General features: G+C 36.3%; 1 protein-coding gene across 7 annotated transcripts in view; it reads right to left on the bottom strand.

Annotated features, from left to right (window-relative positions):
• The window catches only part of DGLUCY (D-glutamate cyclase), a 41,962-nt gene that overhangs the window by 5,144 nt on the left and 20,221 nt on the right, over window positions 1-16,597 (bottom strand). For all 7 annotated transcript variants that reach the window (XM_035328073.1, XM_035328076.1, XM_035328071.1 and 4 more), the window contains 8 exons: window positions 14,852-15,002; window positions 13,243-13,365; window positions 11,148-11,345; window positions 8,761-9,021; window positions 8,198-8,297; window positions 6,321-6,469; window positions 2,170-2,289; window positions 439-590 (listed from right to left, as the gene is read on the bottom strand). In XM_035328073.1, coding sequence (XP_035183964.1) covers window positions 439-590; window positions 2,170-2,289; window positions 6,321-6,469; window positions 8,198-8,297; window positions 8,761-9,021; window positions 11,148-11,345; window positions 13,243-13,365; window positions 14,852-15,002 — 1,254 coding nt within the window. The remainder of the gene's footprint in view (window positions 1-438; window positions 591-2,169; window positions 2,290-6,320; window positions 6,470-8,197; window positions 8,298-8,760; window positions 9,022-11,147; window positions 11,346-13,242; window positions 13,366-14,851; window positions 15,003-16,597) is intronic.

Below are 16,597 nucleotides of genomic sequence, written 5' to 3'. Positions count from 1 at the left end.
CCTCTAGTTATGTAAACTGATTTTGTCCCAAGCATTCACAGATCTCAAACAGCTGGTGATTGGAGAAGTAACAGCCCCACATATTTTAAAGTAGGTGTGGTGCTGGTGAAAGGAGTCTGACAGCCACTGAAACTGACCATTTTCTTATACAAAACCAGTTAATTTTAGTAAACAGGATTTCTTGCACCGCCCAGAAAATTGTAGCATGATTTCACACTTGAAGTCACAACACTGGAATAAATTTATCCTTGAAGCTTTTTACGTTCATACTGTTCTGAATCCTTTACTGGATAGTCTAAATATAGTGTGGATGCTCGTTAACCAGGAATTCCCCAAAGTCACCAAAAGACCATGTGAAAGCTATGACTGAGCACGATTTAGTGGCTGATTCCATCTACCCATGAGCAAGTCACAACTCCCTGGCCCTCTGGAAATTACCTTTGTAACTGATGGAAGTGCAGATAGCCAGATCTTCCTCTTCAGTAATTGTGGAAACCCCACAGCTTTCCTCAGGTAGCGATCATGTATTTCACAGGTGCTGAGAATATACAAAGCACATGCAATGGCATAGCCTCCCCAGTTAGAGACACCTGCAAAAGAAAGTCACAGTGAAACCAAAGTGTTAAAAAAAAAAAGACAGCTATTACAAGCATACCTAACCTTCATAAGTCATTGGGCACTGATAGATGAGTCACACAGTGATTCTGAAATGGAACAGGAATATGAATTAACTATTGACATCAATTTGGAACTTTTAGAAATATACAATTGTTCAAAATATTAAAATGTTTTTATTAGTATTTCAGATTGAATTTCTGCAGGTTTCCCTTACTACGAAATCCATGAACTTTTGAAGAACTATGTTATAGCTTGGTGTCTTTTGCTGTTAATGATACAGAGGTAGGGGATTTTTTGATGACATATCCTAAACCATGTAAATTTTTGCTGAAGTCAGATTTTATAGCAGAATCCTGTACCATTCTAGAGAGTCCCTTTTTGGTTATAGATGATGATGGATTAAAGGGTTCAGTTATTTTATCAGATATGAAGTTCTGGTGAAATTAATTGTATCTCAATGATGTGTCCTTTGTTTAAATATTGTATACAGAAAGACGTTCTAATGTAGTTAATATCCATGAATTGTCTTCATGCTGTGACTAAATCACTCCATGTACTCTTGGCTGACCGCTTCTTGTCAAGGCTATATTGGAGAATGTTAGATTAGAAACTTGCTGTGGGAAATTATCTCTGCTGCCTGGCACCTTTACCAGAGATGTAGAACAGACAGATTTTCAAAAGTGTGGAGGTTGTTTCATTGCATGTAATTTTCCACACAAACGTCTAAATATTCCCTTCACTTGCCTGTGCAGGGTCTGGGTGTGACAGTTGCTTTCAAGGTAAAAATCACCAGAATTTTCAAAACAGTGACTGTAAGTAATGTGTAGATTAAGTCATAAGAATTAGATATAATTATCACCACAATCCCATTTCTCCCCTCAAAATTGCTGTTCTAGTATCAGCAGTGTTAGAAACACAGGTGCTCTAACTTGGGTTAGAAACCTGAGCTCGAGTACAATATGGCCCATTCACTTCATAAATTGGTCCTTGCTGAACTCATCTCACATTTAATTTTATTTAATGCCGGTTAAGATGTTACAGTAGAAGAGAATTTTGAGCTGTAACATCCAACTTATGTTGTATATTAAGAATGTACATATGTCTTGGAGTGGCTGCTGAAAGAATTTATCATCTCCTGTAAGTGCAACATGGCTGATTTAGGCCTGTATGGGTCACACCCACAGAATTTTATCAGTTACACTGAAAATTCATATATGCATAGACTTTTTTTAATAAAATCCCGGATAGATCACTTCTGCAGTCTTCCCTGTTTTATTTACTGTGTGATATTTTTTCAAGATTATTCAGGATTTACCCACTTGTTTCCGATTAAATGTTCTTTCTTGACTGAGCATCCTAAATTTTCAGTAATTCCTGCTAGAACAGTAGTTTCTTAATTATTCAGATAATGGACAGGATACAGAAACAGATTGGTTTGTTAGTGTTGACTTGATCATACAATGGGCCAATATAAATTAGTTGGAAAGACAGGTGTTTCCTTTTCAGTTCTCTTTGCAACATCAACTTTCCCGCACCCAAAAATTCCCTTACCAGCTACAACAGTAAAGTCAGCTTCAACATCACAGGCTATAGTATCTCCATTTTTTATGTGCTTCTTTACAGCTTCTTTTACTTTGCCCATTCCTAATTCATTTCCTCCATCTCCAACACCTTTAGTAAAAGAGAAGAGATCAAATGAGTATGAAGCCAGCACATAGCTAACACTTTATAAAGCAGCCAGTGTCTTCCACAAAAATCTGACAGTTCATAGCTCTGTACGAGATGATTTGTATTTTCATCAAAAGTGTCTATAAACGTAAGCTCATGAAAGAAATGCCAAAAGCATCACATTACCACATGCTAACCTGCAAGTGTATATACAGTGTATGCTGTACTAGTGCAGGTAAAAGAAAACAAAATTATCTGGCATTCAGGAACTGCAGACAGAACTAAAGATAGTAAACTTAAACAAGTGTTCTACATAATGCATTATCATAACTAAATTAGTACAGATAAAGAAAGAAGATGGAAAATTAATCCAAAATAAACCTGAAAAATTCTACAACAAATCAAACAGAAAAATTGGTCTTGCTATGAACTTTAAGAGAGAAAAAAAGCGAGAGATGAAAAGTAGTAACTATTGCAGAAAAATATGCAAGAAAATATATAATTATTTTCAAAAAGAATGACTTACTGCACTGGCAGTGTAGAGCTCAACCCTGTGTAACATTACCATTTTCTTTTTTTTTTTTTTCTTTATATATTATATATATAATTTATATAATAGATAATATATATATATTCTTTATATATATATTTCTTGTATATTGAGAGGGTGAAGTCTCAATTTTTGTTGGTCACGTAGAAATGCTGCATATTTGTTTTCCAGAAATCAAGAATATCGATGATTTCAGTAAAATCAATGGCACCTGTGTTATTTCAACATTTCAACATTATTGGAACATAAAATTGGAAGGTATCACTCAGAGACCTGGAGATGAGGATAACACGAAATATCAGCTTAAAAACTTACTTTATTTCCTTACCAATGTATAAAAAAGTGCCAAAAAATCCAATTATTTAAATGGAAATAAATGTCTCTTTTGCGTGTTAGTTTAAATTGCATCTTCTCAAGTTTATCCTAGTTAATGTTTGTGAAAAAGAACATCAAATTCTAGCACAGTGAAGAGCGCCAAATCCTCACTGTAATGTATGGCATTTGAATTTGAAATAAGGCTGTTCTGCATAGTATGTGTTACAAAAATTAGAGAGAAATTACAGTATTTATAATTTACACTGTAAGTGCTGAAAACTGATAAATTTAACATGTTTACTAACTGCATATATGTCTCACATAACTCTATAATAAACTTCTTATGTAAGCAAAATTCAAGGTTATTTCTCAGCAGCAGTTTCGTGTTTAGATCCCAAGGTCTGTACAGTCAAGGTGAGCGTACAGACACACAACCAAATGACTGAAGAGGATTTTCATGGCTAAACCTCAAGCAACGTTTTTAAAATTTATTTTACAAAACAAGCATAATCTGTTGGTGAACGTGTAAAGCTTGACACATATTTTTCATCAGTGCTTATCATTTTGCCATGAAACAGATAACCTTTTTTTTTGCTTAGAACTGTCTGCTTTAATAAACTGCTCACATTTAGTTCAGTGTTGGGATGTAATGGTGCTTTCTAAAATCTGGTTGATAGTAACTTTCACGTAGCTAATGATGTAATCATGGTGCACCATTCATCATAAATAAATATGGCAGTTTTTACTGTTTTGTAAGAATCCACGTTTTGATATTTTGATATATTCAGAATTCTGCTCTTAATCTTTAAAGAGGTTAAAATGAACTCTGTCTTTAAGGACAATCAACAGTTTCTTTAGTAGTGAAAGATAACATTGGTTAACAGTTGGTAGATCTGCTGCTTTGGATGGAACCCATTTGCATTTCACTGGGAAGAAAAATCATCACATCTTTCCACATCAAATAATTTCCTGCACCATCTGTTTTGTTCTTCCTCTACACTTTTACAGAGGACGACACTTTCCTGTAGGTTTTCCAGAGTGAGATTCACCTGACAAAATAGTCGTGTACATATGAGCTAGTCAGTTAGACTTCTTTTGAAGTCAGCAGAGAGACACGGACCCTTCAAACATTCAATTCATCTTATCCCAGTGCAGAAATCTCAAATACAAATGTCTGAAAATAGAAAAGGAGAATTCTCCTAAAGGCCTGAGTGCTTTACAGGCAGAGGAAATCTAGTTTTGTCAGATATTCTGCATAAGCTTTCACTGATAACATCAGTTTCTGAAACTAAATTCCTGAAAAACGCAGAAAATGCCAGTCCTCTGTACTAAAAATCATTTGTATGAAAGGGGAAATGAATGTGTTCTTTTTTCATTTTTCTTTTTAATGCAGGTCTTCAAAAAGCATGTAGTTATGTCAATTGTATGACAGCTGAGAAAATCATCATGTGGTTTTGGTAACATCTCAATCTTTTATTTCAACTTTTTGTGGAAATGATTCCTTCCACCTTCACTGTCTTTTTATTTTGTATATTCCTGGATGTTTCTACTCTGTATATTCCTGAAGGTTGCGCTTAAAATCACATTTTTTATGATATTACTCCATAAAATTGTAGGCATTGTTCTTGATTTGTTTGTGGTCAGACTCCTTCAACAGATTTTTTTTTTTCTTAAAACTTCTAATTTTCAGTGTAAAATCTGACAACAATTAGTCAACATGTAACGAGTGTTCTACTATTCCCCCTCTGCCCATCTCCAGCTACTGATACAGAGGAGACTACTGTAATGCTGAAAACTCTGTCTTTTTAGTATCCATTTCTAGTCTACAAAGTTATCCAAGTTAAAATCAGGGATGAGGTAATTAAAATTAACTGCAGCAGATAAAGTTCTCAGGCATTTTGCTCAACATCGTTATGAAAAACATTATTCTATCCTTACTCAGTCAAATCTTTGGCTTCTCTGCTGAGACTGCCAACAGAGTGCCATCTAGAGTGCTTCTTTTTGAATGTTGAATGTTACTCCTTAGGAACAGGGCAAATATTTGCATTAAATCTGAATAAAATGTATTGAAAATTTTAAGCTGGTACAAAAAATACCTGTGAACTCTGCTGCTACACAGCTTTTAAATAAGATTCCAATACTCTGAGATCAGACGATGCATTATCTCTGCAGGAGTGCTCTACACTCTATGGAAACATATGAAAAACATCACTGTTAAGAAGTCAGAGTTTCAGTGGCTTTGGCAATACTTAGGAGTGAGTTCACAGCACTGCAGAAAGAAAAAAAGCCAGACCAGCAGCCATGTTCTACTGTGACTGAAATGAGCCTGGCATGGACACTTCATGTCTAATTTTGTTTCAAATGTTTATATAGATCACATATCTCCTAACTCCATTTTGGGCCACACAATGCAGCAGGAAGCATTTGTTTATACAAGATCTTTACACAACACTTTATATATACCCAGGAATCCTTGATCTTTGGCATATTCTTACAAAGCCAGATACAACTAGGGTTTTTGGAAAAAAAAAAAAAAAAAAAAAAAAGGACTATTGACAAAAGAGAGGAGCACTGTATTGACAAAAGCACTCTTTAGATTTATTAATTGATGCTAATGTAGTTTTGGTAGGAAGGACAATGTACTCCTTTAAAGATCATTATTTTATACTCACATTTTCTTAGAGAAGGGCCTATTGTACTAGATGCAGCTATTCAATCCCTGCTCAAGAGAATTTACCATCAGTTGCAGTATAAGTGAATGTTTTATCCAGACTGCTCTTTTAATGCAACAACCATAAAAATGACTGCAATATTTCTGTGCTGCTTTTCACAAACAAAGTACAGAATGTACAGATGTCACTGTCAAAACCTACACTTAGGGGAGCATAGGTATGCACACTCACATATAGATAATATACACACCTGAGCTTACGTATTAGTCCTTAAATAACTTTGAATTCAACTCCTCCATATTTTTTTGGATGTGAGCACCCTTTCATAAAAACCTGTAATTTTTCTCTAGCGACTCTCCCTTTAAATTCAACCAAGAGAAACAGCTGTAGCCCTCAAGCAGTTACTCAGCACCTGCCTCCTGATCTGCAGCACTTCCAGTAAGTAAGAGTTCCTGTTTTGTGCTTTGCTTGCTTCTGGGACCACAATGCAGTCATACCTGTTGTTGTGACTCCTGGAATGGTTTGTGCAGCTAAAAATATTTCATCTATGGGATCCACTAGATGTTTAATATTAACTTTCCTGGCATTGTAGTAATTGCCATCAGCAGCCATTCCAGCACGCTCTATTGCTATCAGGTGATCAAATCTGGTTAGAGACAGAGTGAAAGAACACAAGAATGGAGTCAAATCTTTGATTCTCACCTAAAATAGTCTTTTGTTGATACTTCTCCTGTTGTACCTGGTTCTACTCCTTGAGTATTTGTGATGTAAGGTAAAACTTGGATACTGAATGTTGTTTCTACTTGCAGTTCTCTGTAGTTCTTTTTCAAAGGTTATTCTAGTTTCTTTATAGCTTTAGTGCAACTTCATCAAACCATGTTTGCCAGCAATTAATAGGAAGTTCCTGAAATCTTCCTAAGCAGTAATCCTTTGGATCAGCCCTCTGAGCTTGCTCTTTTTCATGTTAAAATACATAATATCTCATAATATACTTGTCTCTGTGATTTCAAGCAGAACAAAAAAGTGTCTACTTAATGATGATGTAAGTCCTTGTTGGCGTAAATGTAGTCTCTGCTTAAATAACGTTGTTTAGAAAAATGTTCATTTGTATCTAGTTAGGGAGTTTTTTTGTTTGGGTCTTCAGATCTTGGGGCTGTGGGTTTGAGGGATTTTTATTTTTTTATTTTTTTTTAAAGTACATGCTTGTTTTGCTAGCTACAAAAGTAGACATGTACTGCAGATGTCCAATGCTTTAAGCAGAATTTTAGTACTCAGCTCTGCCACTGTATGTTAGAATTAAGTTATTTTTCTTTCATTTCTCCGATTTTGCTGTCAAGAGGTTACTAATTCTGTTGAATTACTTCATGTTTTTGTGTGTGGGCATCTACAGTGACTCAGGAGACCTCAAACAGTTTAGTTGTCTACTTTAAAGAATCACTTACTTTAGCTTATTGGAATTGTGGGATCAATTGAAATAGCAACTGGCTGTAATTGAATGATGCATAGCTATAAAAAATGCTTTTAAAACAGTACATAAAAACTAAAGATGGTATCATGCTGAACTTACAGCATACACCAACCAATAAATTGATGAAGCAAATACCAGAGTGAAAGATCTTTTTATTAAGAAGAACAAATGGAAGGCAACAGCATTAAAATGCTGTACAAGGAAAGACAAATAAAAATGAGCAATATACACCTATTTAAAGGAAATGTAAGTTGCTTACTAAGTAATGAAATTTGTTCATCAGTGCTTTAACCTTAATCATGCACTTGTACAAACCCGAATTTCTGCACAACATTTTACACTGAACAACGTGTATGCAAACTGTTTAAATCAATGTTCAGAAGTGCATCATACTTCTGTAACTTTGGTTTTGTCTGCCTAGAGACAATAGGACAACCACTTTTGCAATATTAAAAACAGTTGAAATTTACTAAATCAGATCCAATTTCCCAGTTGTCAAACTTGAGCCAAAGCTGTAGAAAGCAAACAAATTCTTTTCCCAGCTCCTTCACTGACTCCACCTCTTGACATCCTAATTTTTATGCTGATTTAAAAACTGGGAAAATTTATATATAGTACGCATTACATATGCATATTGCTATGGAATAACAGCTGAAAAGCTTTTAGATTTTTTTGAAGTGAAAGAGCTATTGATTCTTTCTGTACTCCAGAAATGCATACTCACAGAACAACACGGAATTCTTTACTCTACCTGTGCTCTAATACCAATATTCTGCTTCAAAGTTTGTTCCATTAATTCCAGTTCTTAAGGATTTACTCGCAAGCGTTACACCTTCTTAAGTCATGATTGTTTGTAACACCACACAGTAGAGGTATGACCCATTCTCAAAAATTGAATAAATGTACCTAGGTCTTCCGGGATTCCCATTCTCACATAAAAACATCAAAGCTGAATCAGCATTTTCCCTTTGATAACTCAGAAGAGGGACAGGTCTCTTCAGGATTCCTAGAGGAAAATAAAATACAATTCAGATGCTACGTACCATTTTTTTTGGTGTGTGTTTCAGTGTTCTTTTTTTTTTTTTTTTTTTTTTTTTTTCCTAGGTAGAACAGTTAGAATATTCAGGCCTCAATGGGTTTACACAGTTCCTGGTAAGCTCCCTGCATCCTTGCTTTAAATTACATTCATTTACCTGTTAGTACTGGTAAATGGGATCTTGGGATAGAAAACAGGTCTACTAGAATAAGAACAGACATCCAGAATTCATCACAAATGGCTAACCCAGATGCACAAACATCAACTTGGTGCCAGCTTCGTTTAACAAAACATAACAATGCTAATCAGAGGTTCAGGCTGAATGCATGTTCATTCTCTGGAAAAAAAAATCTGTAGTAAGTTACAATGAGATTAACTGAAGTGAACCTTGGCTCAAATTAGGAAGACAAAACTGGAAAAATGTATGTCTTACCTAGTTGAACAGCATCGTCAATAATCTTTTTATTCAGATCCATGGCTCTCTGTTCTGTTACTATGGCAACATCTTTCTCCAAGGCCTGCAGCATGGCCGCGATAGCGAGGGCTCCAGGGGGCCCATCATTCTCTTCTGGTGGCTCGTAAGAGAAGTGGGTAGGAAATCCAGTTGTTACCAACACCGACCGAGCATGGGAGATGGTCAGGCAAGCCTTCAGCAGCTCGTCCGGGCGGTGTAAATGAATTATACCCCGATCTCCTACAAAAGTATTTTTAAAGATATATATTTTTAAGAGAACAGTACACTTCAGTACGTTGTTCTCCTTTTAAAGTTTCTGTTTGGGTGAATCTGTGTACTTTAATGACATAGTACGGGTAAAAATAATACAGTAAAAAGAAAAACCTCTGGTCAAGGCAGGAATTGGGCTAATTTCCTCAGGAAACCTAGGAAGGTGTAGGATATGAGTAATGAAAATAACGAGCTGTGTTTCCAGGTTAAAAACTGGGTTTTGGAAATTACTATGCTAACATTTCTAGGTATTGGTGTAAATTGCATTTTTTTTTTTTCTCCCTGAGAACTCATTGAGTATTGTCTCCCTTCCTTCCACCCTCTGCTTCCCTCTGATCTGTGGTTACACATTATGCCAGACCATGTCTAACTACTAAAGCTAGCTTGCTACTCAAGCTTCCCCCATTTTAAAGAAGATTCAATGCAGACCTCAGATGAGTAAGCTGGTTCTTTGACTCTGCTTAACTCTGTGTCTTTTGGAAAGAGCTGATTTCCAAATAAATTCAACTTACTTCTGTGGTTCATAATTTTGTTGAGGGTTCAGACACACTGTACGTCATGGGGGACTTGATAAACCCAATTACTACAGTGGTATCTAGGCAATTACTAAAAGATCTTGCTGTTACATGTTATTTGACCTTGAGAAATAAGTGAATATTAGTAGATCTCTTGGGTCAGTCCCTAAAGAGGCAACTCTGCCTATCTGTTTAAGTCTTTTATTATTGCAATATTTCCTATTCCCTCTCCTTTTCCTGAGACTCAGAAACACAAATGTGCGGTGCAGTCCTTTAGATTTGCTTGCAGTCCTTTAGATTTGCTTGCATTCCTGAAAACCATGGATACCAGCATGATGTGCTGATATTCATGGGCTGAAAGTGAGAGGCAAGTCCTCACTATTGTTTTCTAGTCTCCTCATATCTTAATGTTTCTCACCTTTTTTCCCTCTTTTCCTGTTGTTGTACCAAGTTTCCTCTGTCATTTTCTCACCATTCCTCCTACACAACATACAGGCAATATATAACTTATAGATAGTGGACAAAGAAAAAAGTTCTCAACAAAACTCAAGTAACAGAAGCAGGGTATATTAGTCTTTGAGAAGTGGAGTGTATCAACTGAGATGAAGTACTACAGTAATGTAGCTACTCTCTTTTAGCAATAAAATGAGCTAACTTTGAAGTTAGGTCTGGTATTTCTGCAGAGCATGGCATTGTGCCATGCTGAACTCCAGAGAGTGGATAAAAGGAAAGGCCTTGTGAGTAAAAATAAACAGACCCAAATATATGCACACAGCCCAAACCCTGAGCTTGGAAGAGCTGGGCATTAGCTGCTTTCCACTACTGCTTGTAAAGGATTTCAAAAAATGTATAGGAAATTGAGATCAAAATTTACTGCAGACAGAGGGGACTAATTCAACTTGCACTTTGGAAACTGTTGTGTTATTCTATCTGCCTTTTGATCCTGTGTCCCTTTCTTTCCCTCTCTTCTCTCTTGTGCGCATACACAACTGTACCTCTCAACCTTCTGTTGTGATCAGGTCACTTTGGTCCATCACACAACACTTCAGCAGCATGTATGTCAGCAGAGCTTGATGTAATTCCACCCATCAGAGAGGGATGTTTGAAAAACACATGCAACTACTGGAATATCCCAGTAAGAGAACAGTAGTCATGAATATATGTAAAGCATCATGTTATTTACTCAACAGTGAATACCTACATAGCTCTTAGTGCATGCTGAGGTGTCCCGCACATATCAATTTCAGATTTATTCAGCAACAGTTCTTATTCCCTGTGGACACTCCAGTCTGCTGTAAACAGTGAAGCTTCTGTGTACTTTGAAAGAATGCAGTAATCACATTTAAATATGTTCCATTACCCATAAGGTTGAATGATTTTGGTCAAACTCTGATATAACGTGTAGTAATGAAAACAAAACTGGTAGTGGTATTAACTCACAGTAAGGCACAAATAATTTTTTAAAATCTTAAAATTGCCTTTAGATTTTTATTGCATTCCTGAATTTTGTGGGCATCTACACAAGCACAATAGATATCATAACAAAACCACTGAAGTAAGAGGGTTTTTGTTTGTTTTTACCTGGGTCTATTCCAATTAGGTTCTCCAGATTCTTTATCTTTTGTGCCGCTTCTGCTGACACCATACTATAATGTAAAGGATCTTGCGAAATGCAGTGGACTTGTGGGACTTCTCTTGAGGACCCGACTGTAACACTGTCATTCTTTAGGTCAGTGATGAACATACAGCCAGGAGAATGAGTAAAAGCTAATGGAGATCCTAAAACAGGTGAAAAAGCTTCAATTAAACACTTTGTTATTGTGATATATTGAAATACCAGAATGATAACATCTTGAGAAGCTATTTAACAACATAGAATCCCTGCCTGATGACACTTATAAAACAGGTGATATTTTAAGATACACTGCAGCAATAAATACACTTTGAGGAAATAAATGTATGCATATACATCTGAAAATGTTTACACTTCTAAAAAGCTCATGTGGGTAGTTGAGAGCAGGTTTTTTACACTATCCTCTTTGGTATAAGCTTCAGGCAATTTAGGAACTGAACGGTGGTACCCTTCAAGAAAGTCAGTCAGGAATTGGCAAGTCTGAAAACCGGGTTTGACATGCATGAAAAAACTAGTGCATAGGGCTAAGAACAAGTTAACGCTTAAGTTTGCACAGTGTGTTGGTGATACTGTTTCTGTAAAAATAAATTGTCTAGATTCTAAACTGCTGCAGGAAGCTACAGTGTCTCTCTGTATCCTTGAAAACAAATTTAATAGTGATATGGAAAAGCTGTGACAACTGCCTGCTGACAAGTAGTTGTCCTTTATCAGATTAAGAAAACAGGGAGGTTTAATATGCCTCACCAAACCATGTGTACAGACAATAATTTTGAGAAGCTAGCAGATTGATCTAAAGTACAGGTACTGGTGCTATGGCAGCATTTTAACTACCTAGCTGAGAGGTGAGCACAGCAAGATACAAACTGTATAAAGAGGTTTTGGAATCCATTAATGACAACTGTTTTTAATACAAGAAATGAAAAAAACAAACAAAAGTAAAGATCAGTTCCAGGTCAAGGTGGGATACATAGCTGCTTTAGGCAACAGATTGTAGAGAGGCTGCTAACTGCTTCCTCCTTACTCCTTTCATGCATCCTGCATCATAGTGAAAACTGTTGGGGAACACAGGAGAGGGTAGGCTTTTCACATTGGATTTTGGAATGGAGAGAAGGGGTTATATGTAAGAAGAAGAACAACAAAAAAACCCTGTTTCTAGTGCTGAATGTATTTACAGCACTTGCTGAGACCAGTCAGATAACCAACTGTAGGGTACCACAGGGGTTTTGCAGATCCTGCAAGGAAAGCAGGATGAAACAAATGACTTCCCAGGGCTCTCCAATTATACTGTCTACCACTATTAAGCTTCCTTTTCAGTAAAAACTAAAATTTGAGGTTTCCTTCCACACTAGTGATTTAGAGCAATATATAATGCTGTCACTATGGTTTAGTTGCATTTTCTTGCCCTTTGAACTCATCCCTGTTATAAGTGAGTGGATAAAGTGCAGGATCACAACTCTTTACAGAGGACAAGGATTCCGTTATATAAAGTGTGTCACATTTACTTCATTTTGGAACAAAAACTAAAAGTTAAAAATTCTTCACAAGACAATTGCAAACTCTTTTCCAAGTCAATCAATTTGCTAGTTCTTGACAAAATGGAAAGATTTCTGGCTGCTTTTTTTGGCTTTCCCCTTTACTATTGTTTTACCGCAATGTGGTACAAAATAATATTCCAAAAGGAAGTTTAAAAAAGAAAGCTTTTAAGTTCCTAGTTTTTTTGTGATGCTCAAAAATGATGTTTTGATGCTGTCAGAGCTTTAAGTTTCTGACATTAGAATATTCGAACAAAAGTGAAAAATTCAGTAAGAATTACCTTTCAGGTAGAACTGTATTTCACAATGGAAAATAGGCCTGTTAAAGGTTTGTTGCTTTTTTTTTTTTTTTTTTAATTGCTTGGCTGGGGCTTTTTTAGCTGACCCTAGGGCTCTGCAATGCAAATCAAATCTAACAGCCAACTCATTCAGTCCATTTATTAAAAAAATAAAGAAAGAAAGAAATTGAGATTGAAGAATGATTTTAAGAGTTTCCAAAGACTGTACATACTGCAGTTGATGACTGCTTCTACTCCTGTTACACCACAGGCCCAAAACATCGGAATATCACCAGGGTGAAGGTGAACTGGATCTCCATAATCTGGTTTGGAAAGATCTTGTATTCCCAACAGACCTGTCATTGATCAACAATAAACCCATCATAGATTTCAGTCAAGCAGCAATATTACAAAAGATGGGAGGGGACACCAAACATCATCAAGCAACACAGCTAGAATTACAGCAGTGGCAAATCCCACTACTGAAGTGACATATTTAGTTTGCTTTCAGTGCATGTCCCCAGATCCTGAGCTGTCTTGTTTTTCCTTTATCTGTGTGACATCAGTAAAAATGTATTCACTTTATTTTTGCAGCAAAGTACAAACTACATGTGTATGCCGAGTTCCCAAGATACTATAAATCTTATCTATCAACAAAATAATTATATTCACAACACTGGCAAACAAGAATAAATAACTGCAATGCAAAATGGGTTGTTTCTAGAACACATTTTCTGCTACTTTAGCTTCCTATCTTTAGCTAAAGAAATGAGGAATCTTTTACCTCTCTGGGTTAGAAAATTACATCTCACTCTTAGCCAGCTTTCATTAAATTGTCTTTTGTTTTAACAAAGCAAACACCTACTTCTTTTCTGGGTCATTCTAAGCACATGCTCTCTTCCCCTTGCTTTTAAATTCCTCAAATGCTTAAGTTTACTGCTGTCTTCGAGAATTAGTTTATACAATCTGTATATTTATTCATTTACTCTTTTCTGTTAAAAATAAACACCTAATGGATTCCTTCACTTTCCCAATCTCTACCCAAAGTAATGATTTATTACTCGTTCCTCAGATTTAACCACTCAGACCAAATATGTTACTGGGGTGTACTGTTACCAATGACTTTCCATGCTTGGTGATGTGATCAGGCTTTGTACACAGCCCTTGAGATAACTGATTGACAAATTTCTGACAGCAGAGGGGATTTTTTTTTATAGTGATCTATCTCCATCCCACAGGTGGTCTGTATCTTTCCTCCTTCCTTTTTTCACTCCTTGCTTCTTTTTCCCCAAACAGCCTCCTGTTTATCTTTTTTGTTCTCAATCTTTCCTTGCAAAGAATAGACCAAGACTTCTTTGAGCTGTTTAAAAAAAAAAAATTGTCATATTTCTATTTATTCTGTCTTAAGTGTTGTGCTCAATGTATCCTATTTCAGTATTTTAAAATATAATATGGTATTTATCTTCACAGTCATCCATGAAGACATAAAATGCCTCCACACATACTTCTCCCCATGCTGTCAATCACTGCTACCCTGTCGCTGGGATCTCTGACAACAAGAAAGTATTCACACATAAATGAAACTGCATACATTTTAGGAAAATGTGATTACACTTTTTACCAAAACCGTTTTTGCCATATAACTGCCATTATCCAAGAATTCTGCTTTCTGCTCATTCAAAACCCACCCCAATTCCAGTTCAGGTTTGTGACCATTAGAAAGGATTAAATGATAAAAATGCCAGTGCAGGTATTTCAGTCCTACCGCTTCTCATGGCTCCCCCTTCAGCCATTTTTATTGAAAATAAAGCATATGTAGAGTGAAACATGAAAAACACTGACCAGGGTCACCTATGTGAATTGGTGCTCCATGAGCTTCTTTTAGTTCTGATGTTGCTAGGACAGCTGCTTCCAATTTGCTTTCAGGAATAGGTCTCATTGTGACTACTAGGTTGCAGCAAAAAGTAGAAATACTGTAGCATGGCACAGCTGTCTGTCAGTTTAAAAGAATCAAAAGTATTAGAAGAAATAAGGCACAATACTAACATTCATTTTAAATCTCTTTCCCAAAAAAAAACCACACATTTTTCTTAGCTTTTTTTTTTTTTTTTTTTTTTAATTCTTGCTTCAGTACATGCAGCATACAGCATGGTCAGCTCAGTATATTCTGAACATTGTCAGAAAACAACCCTCTGCTCCCTATGTGGAAAGTGAAAAGCTAACAAAAGTATTGTGGTGACAGATCAGTTTGGTCTGAATCTATCATCTCTACTGGAATTCGGAGAAACCATGATGTGCAGTAATGTGCAAGAGTCAGGAACTGCTGCTGCTGCCAGTACCCTCTTCTCCAGAAGCAGCATGCCTGTTGTACACACACAACATCTTTTGTGCTTCTAGAAAGGATCTATGGAATTCATCAACTTTTCTGACTGGGATGCTGAAATCCTTTTTCTATTCAGAAACAAAGCAGTCTGGCTTTTTAGAACAAGAAGTCTGATGCGTAAATTGCATTTGAACATAAATGAGATGTAGACAGCAAGAGCCGCATAGGCAATGTTTATACTTTTTTTGTTATAATTATACCTGTCACCGAAGAAATGCACTGTACATGTCTTTGAAGTACTGATAGGATGAAATTCTCCTAATTCTAAAATGTTACAATCAGGTATATAATTGTAAATTTTTTTCTTTGAGCTTCATAGGTCTCACATATGACACATTTGCTCCTTCAGTTTGACCAGCAGCACAGCAAACGATTGTTAAATAATAACATTAAATAGAATAGTAACCTTGTTTACTAGAGCAGCATATCAATTATGTGAAAAATGCATGCAGGTGTACTTAAGTGTTCTTAATATTAAAGGGTCTTCCTACCAGAGTCAGGCTTATCCTAGGACTTCTGCCAATGCTAAAATCTGTACTATACACCTTTTGATCACAGTTATAATTTTCAGTGCTATGGTAGACACCTCAGCTCTTTAGGAACACCTGTCCCAGAGGCCTGGGTTTTTAGCAAATGTGCAATTTAAAGGCTCTACAGTCATAGGAGAAATCCAAACTGTGACTGCCATATATGCAGAACAAACTGCTAATGCTAGTTAGGCATTGGGACGGGTTGCCCAGGGAGGTGGTGGAGTCACCATCTCTGGGGGTGTTTAAGGAAAGGTTGGACCTGGTGCTTAGGGATATGGTTTAGTGGGTGACACTGGTTTTAGGATGATGGTTGGACCAGATGATCTTGGACATCTTTTCCAACCTTAATGATTCTATGATTGTACTGTCAAGGCCTATAAAAAGAATATTCTTAGTGCAAGCTAGAACTGGTGTGGAGAGTAGGACATGTATAAAGGTGATGATCAGAATAGCACATGCTTCATCAGCTGAAACAGAGAAGGAAAAAAGCACCAAATCCAAATGAAATGGCTGCCATGGCACACAGCAAAAAAACTGTCCCTGTAAATAAACAAAAAAAAACACAACAATTTAGCCTTGCAGGAAGTTGAGAAAAGCACTGACCTGATACTGGACATATTTTACCCTATATTTTCATGCACCTGCCTAAAACTACTCTGCAGGTGGGAAAAAAGT

This window comes from Oxyura jamaicensis, chromosome 5 (genome assembly GCF_011077185.1).
Source record: "Oxyura jamaicensis isolate SHBP4307 breed ruddy duck chromosome 5, BPBGC_Ojam_1.0, whole genome shotgun sequence".
NCBI lineage: Eukaryota > Metazoa > Chordata > Aves > Anseriformes > Anatidae > Oxyura > Oxyura jamaicensis.
The sequence above is the reverse complement of the archived record's forward strand: the minus strand, read 5'-3'. Positions and strand labels throughout refer to the sequence as shown.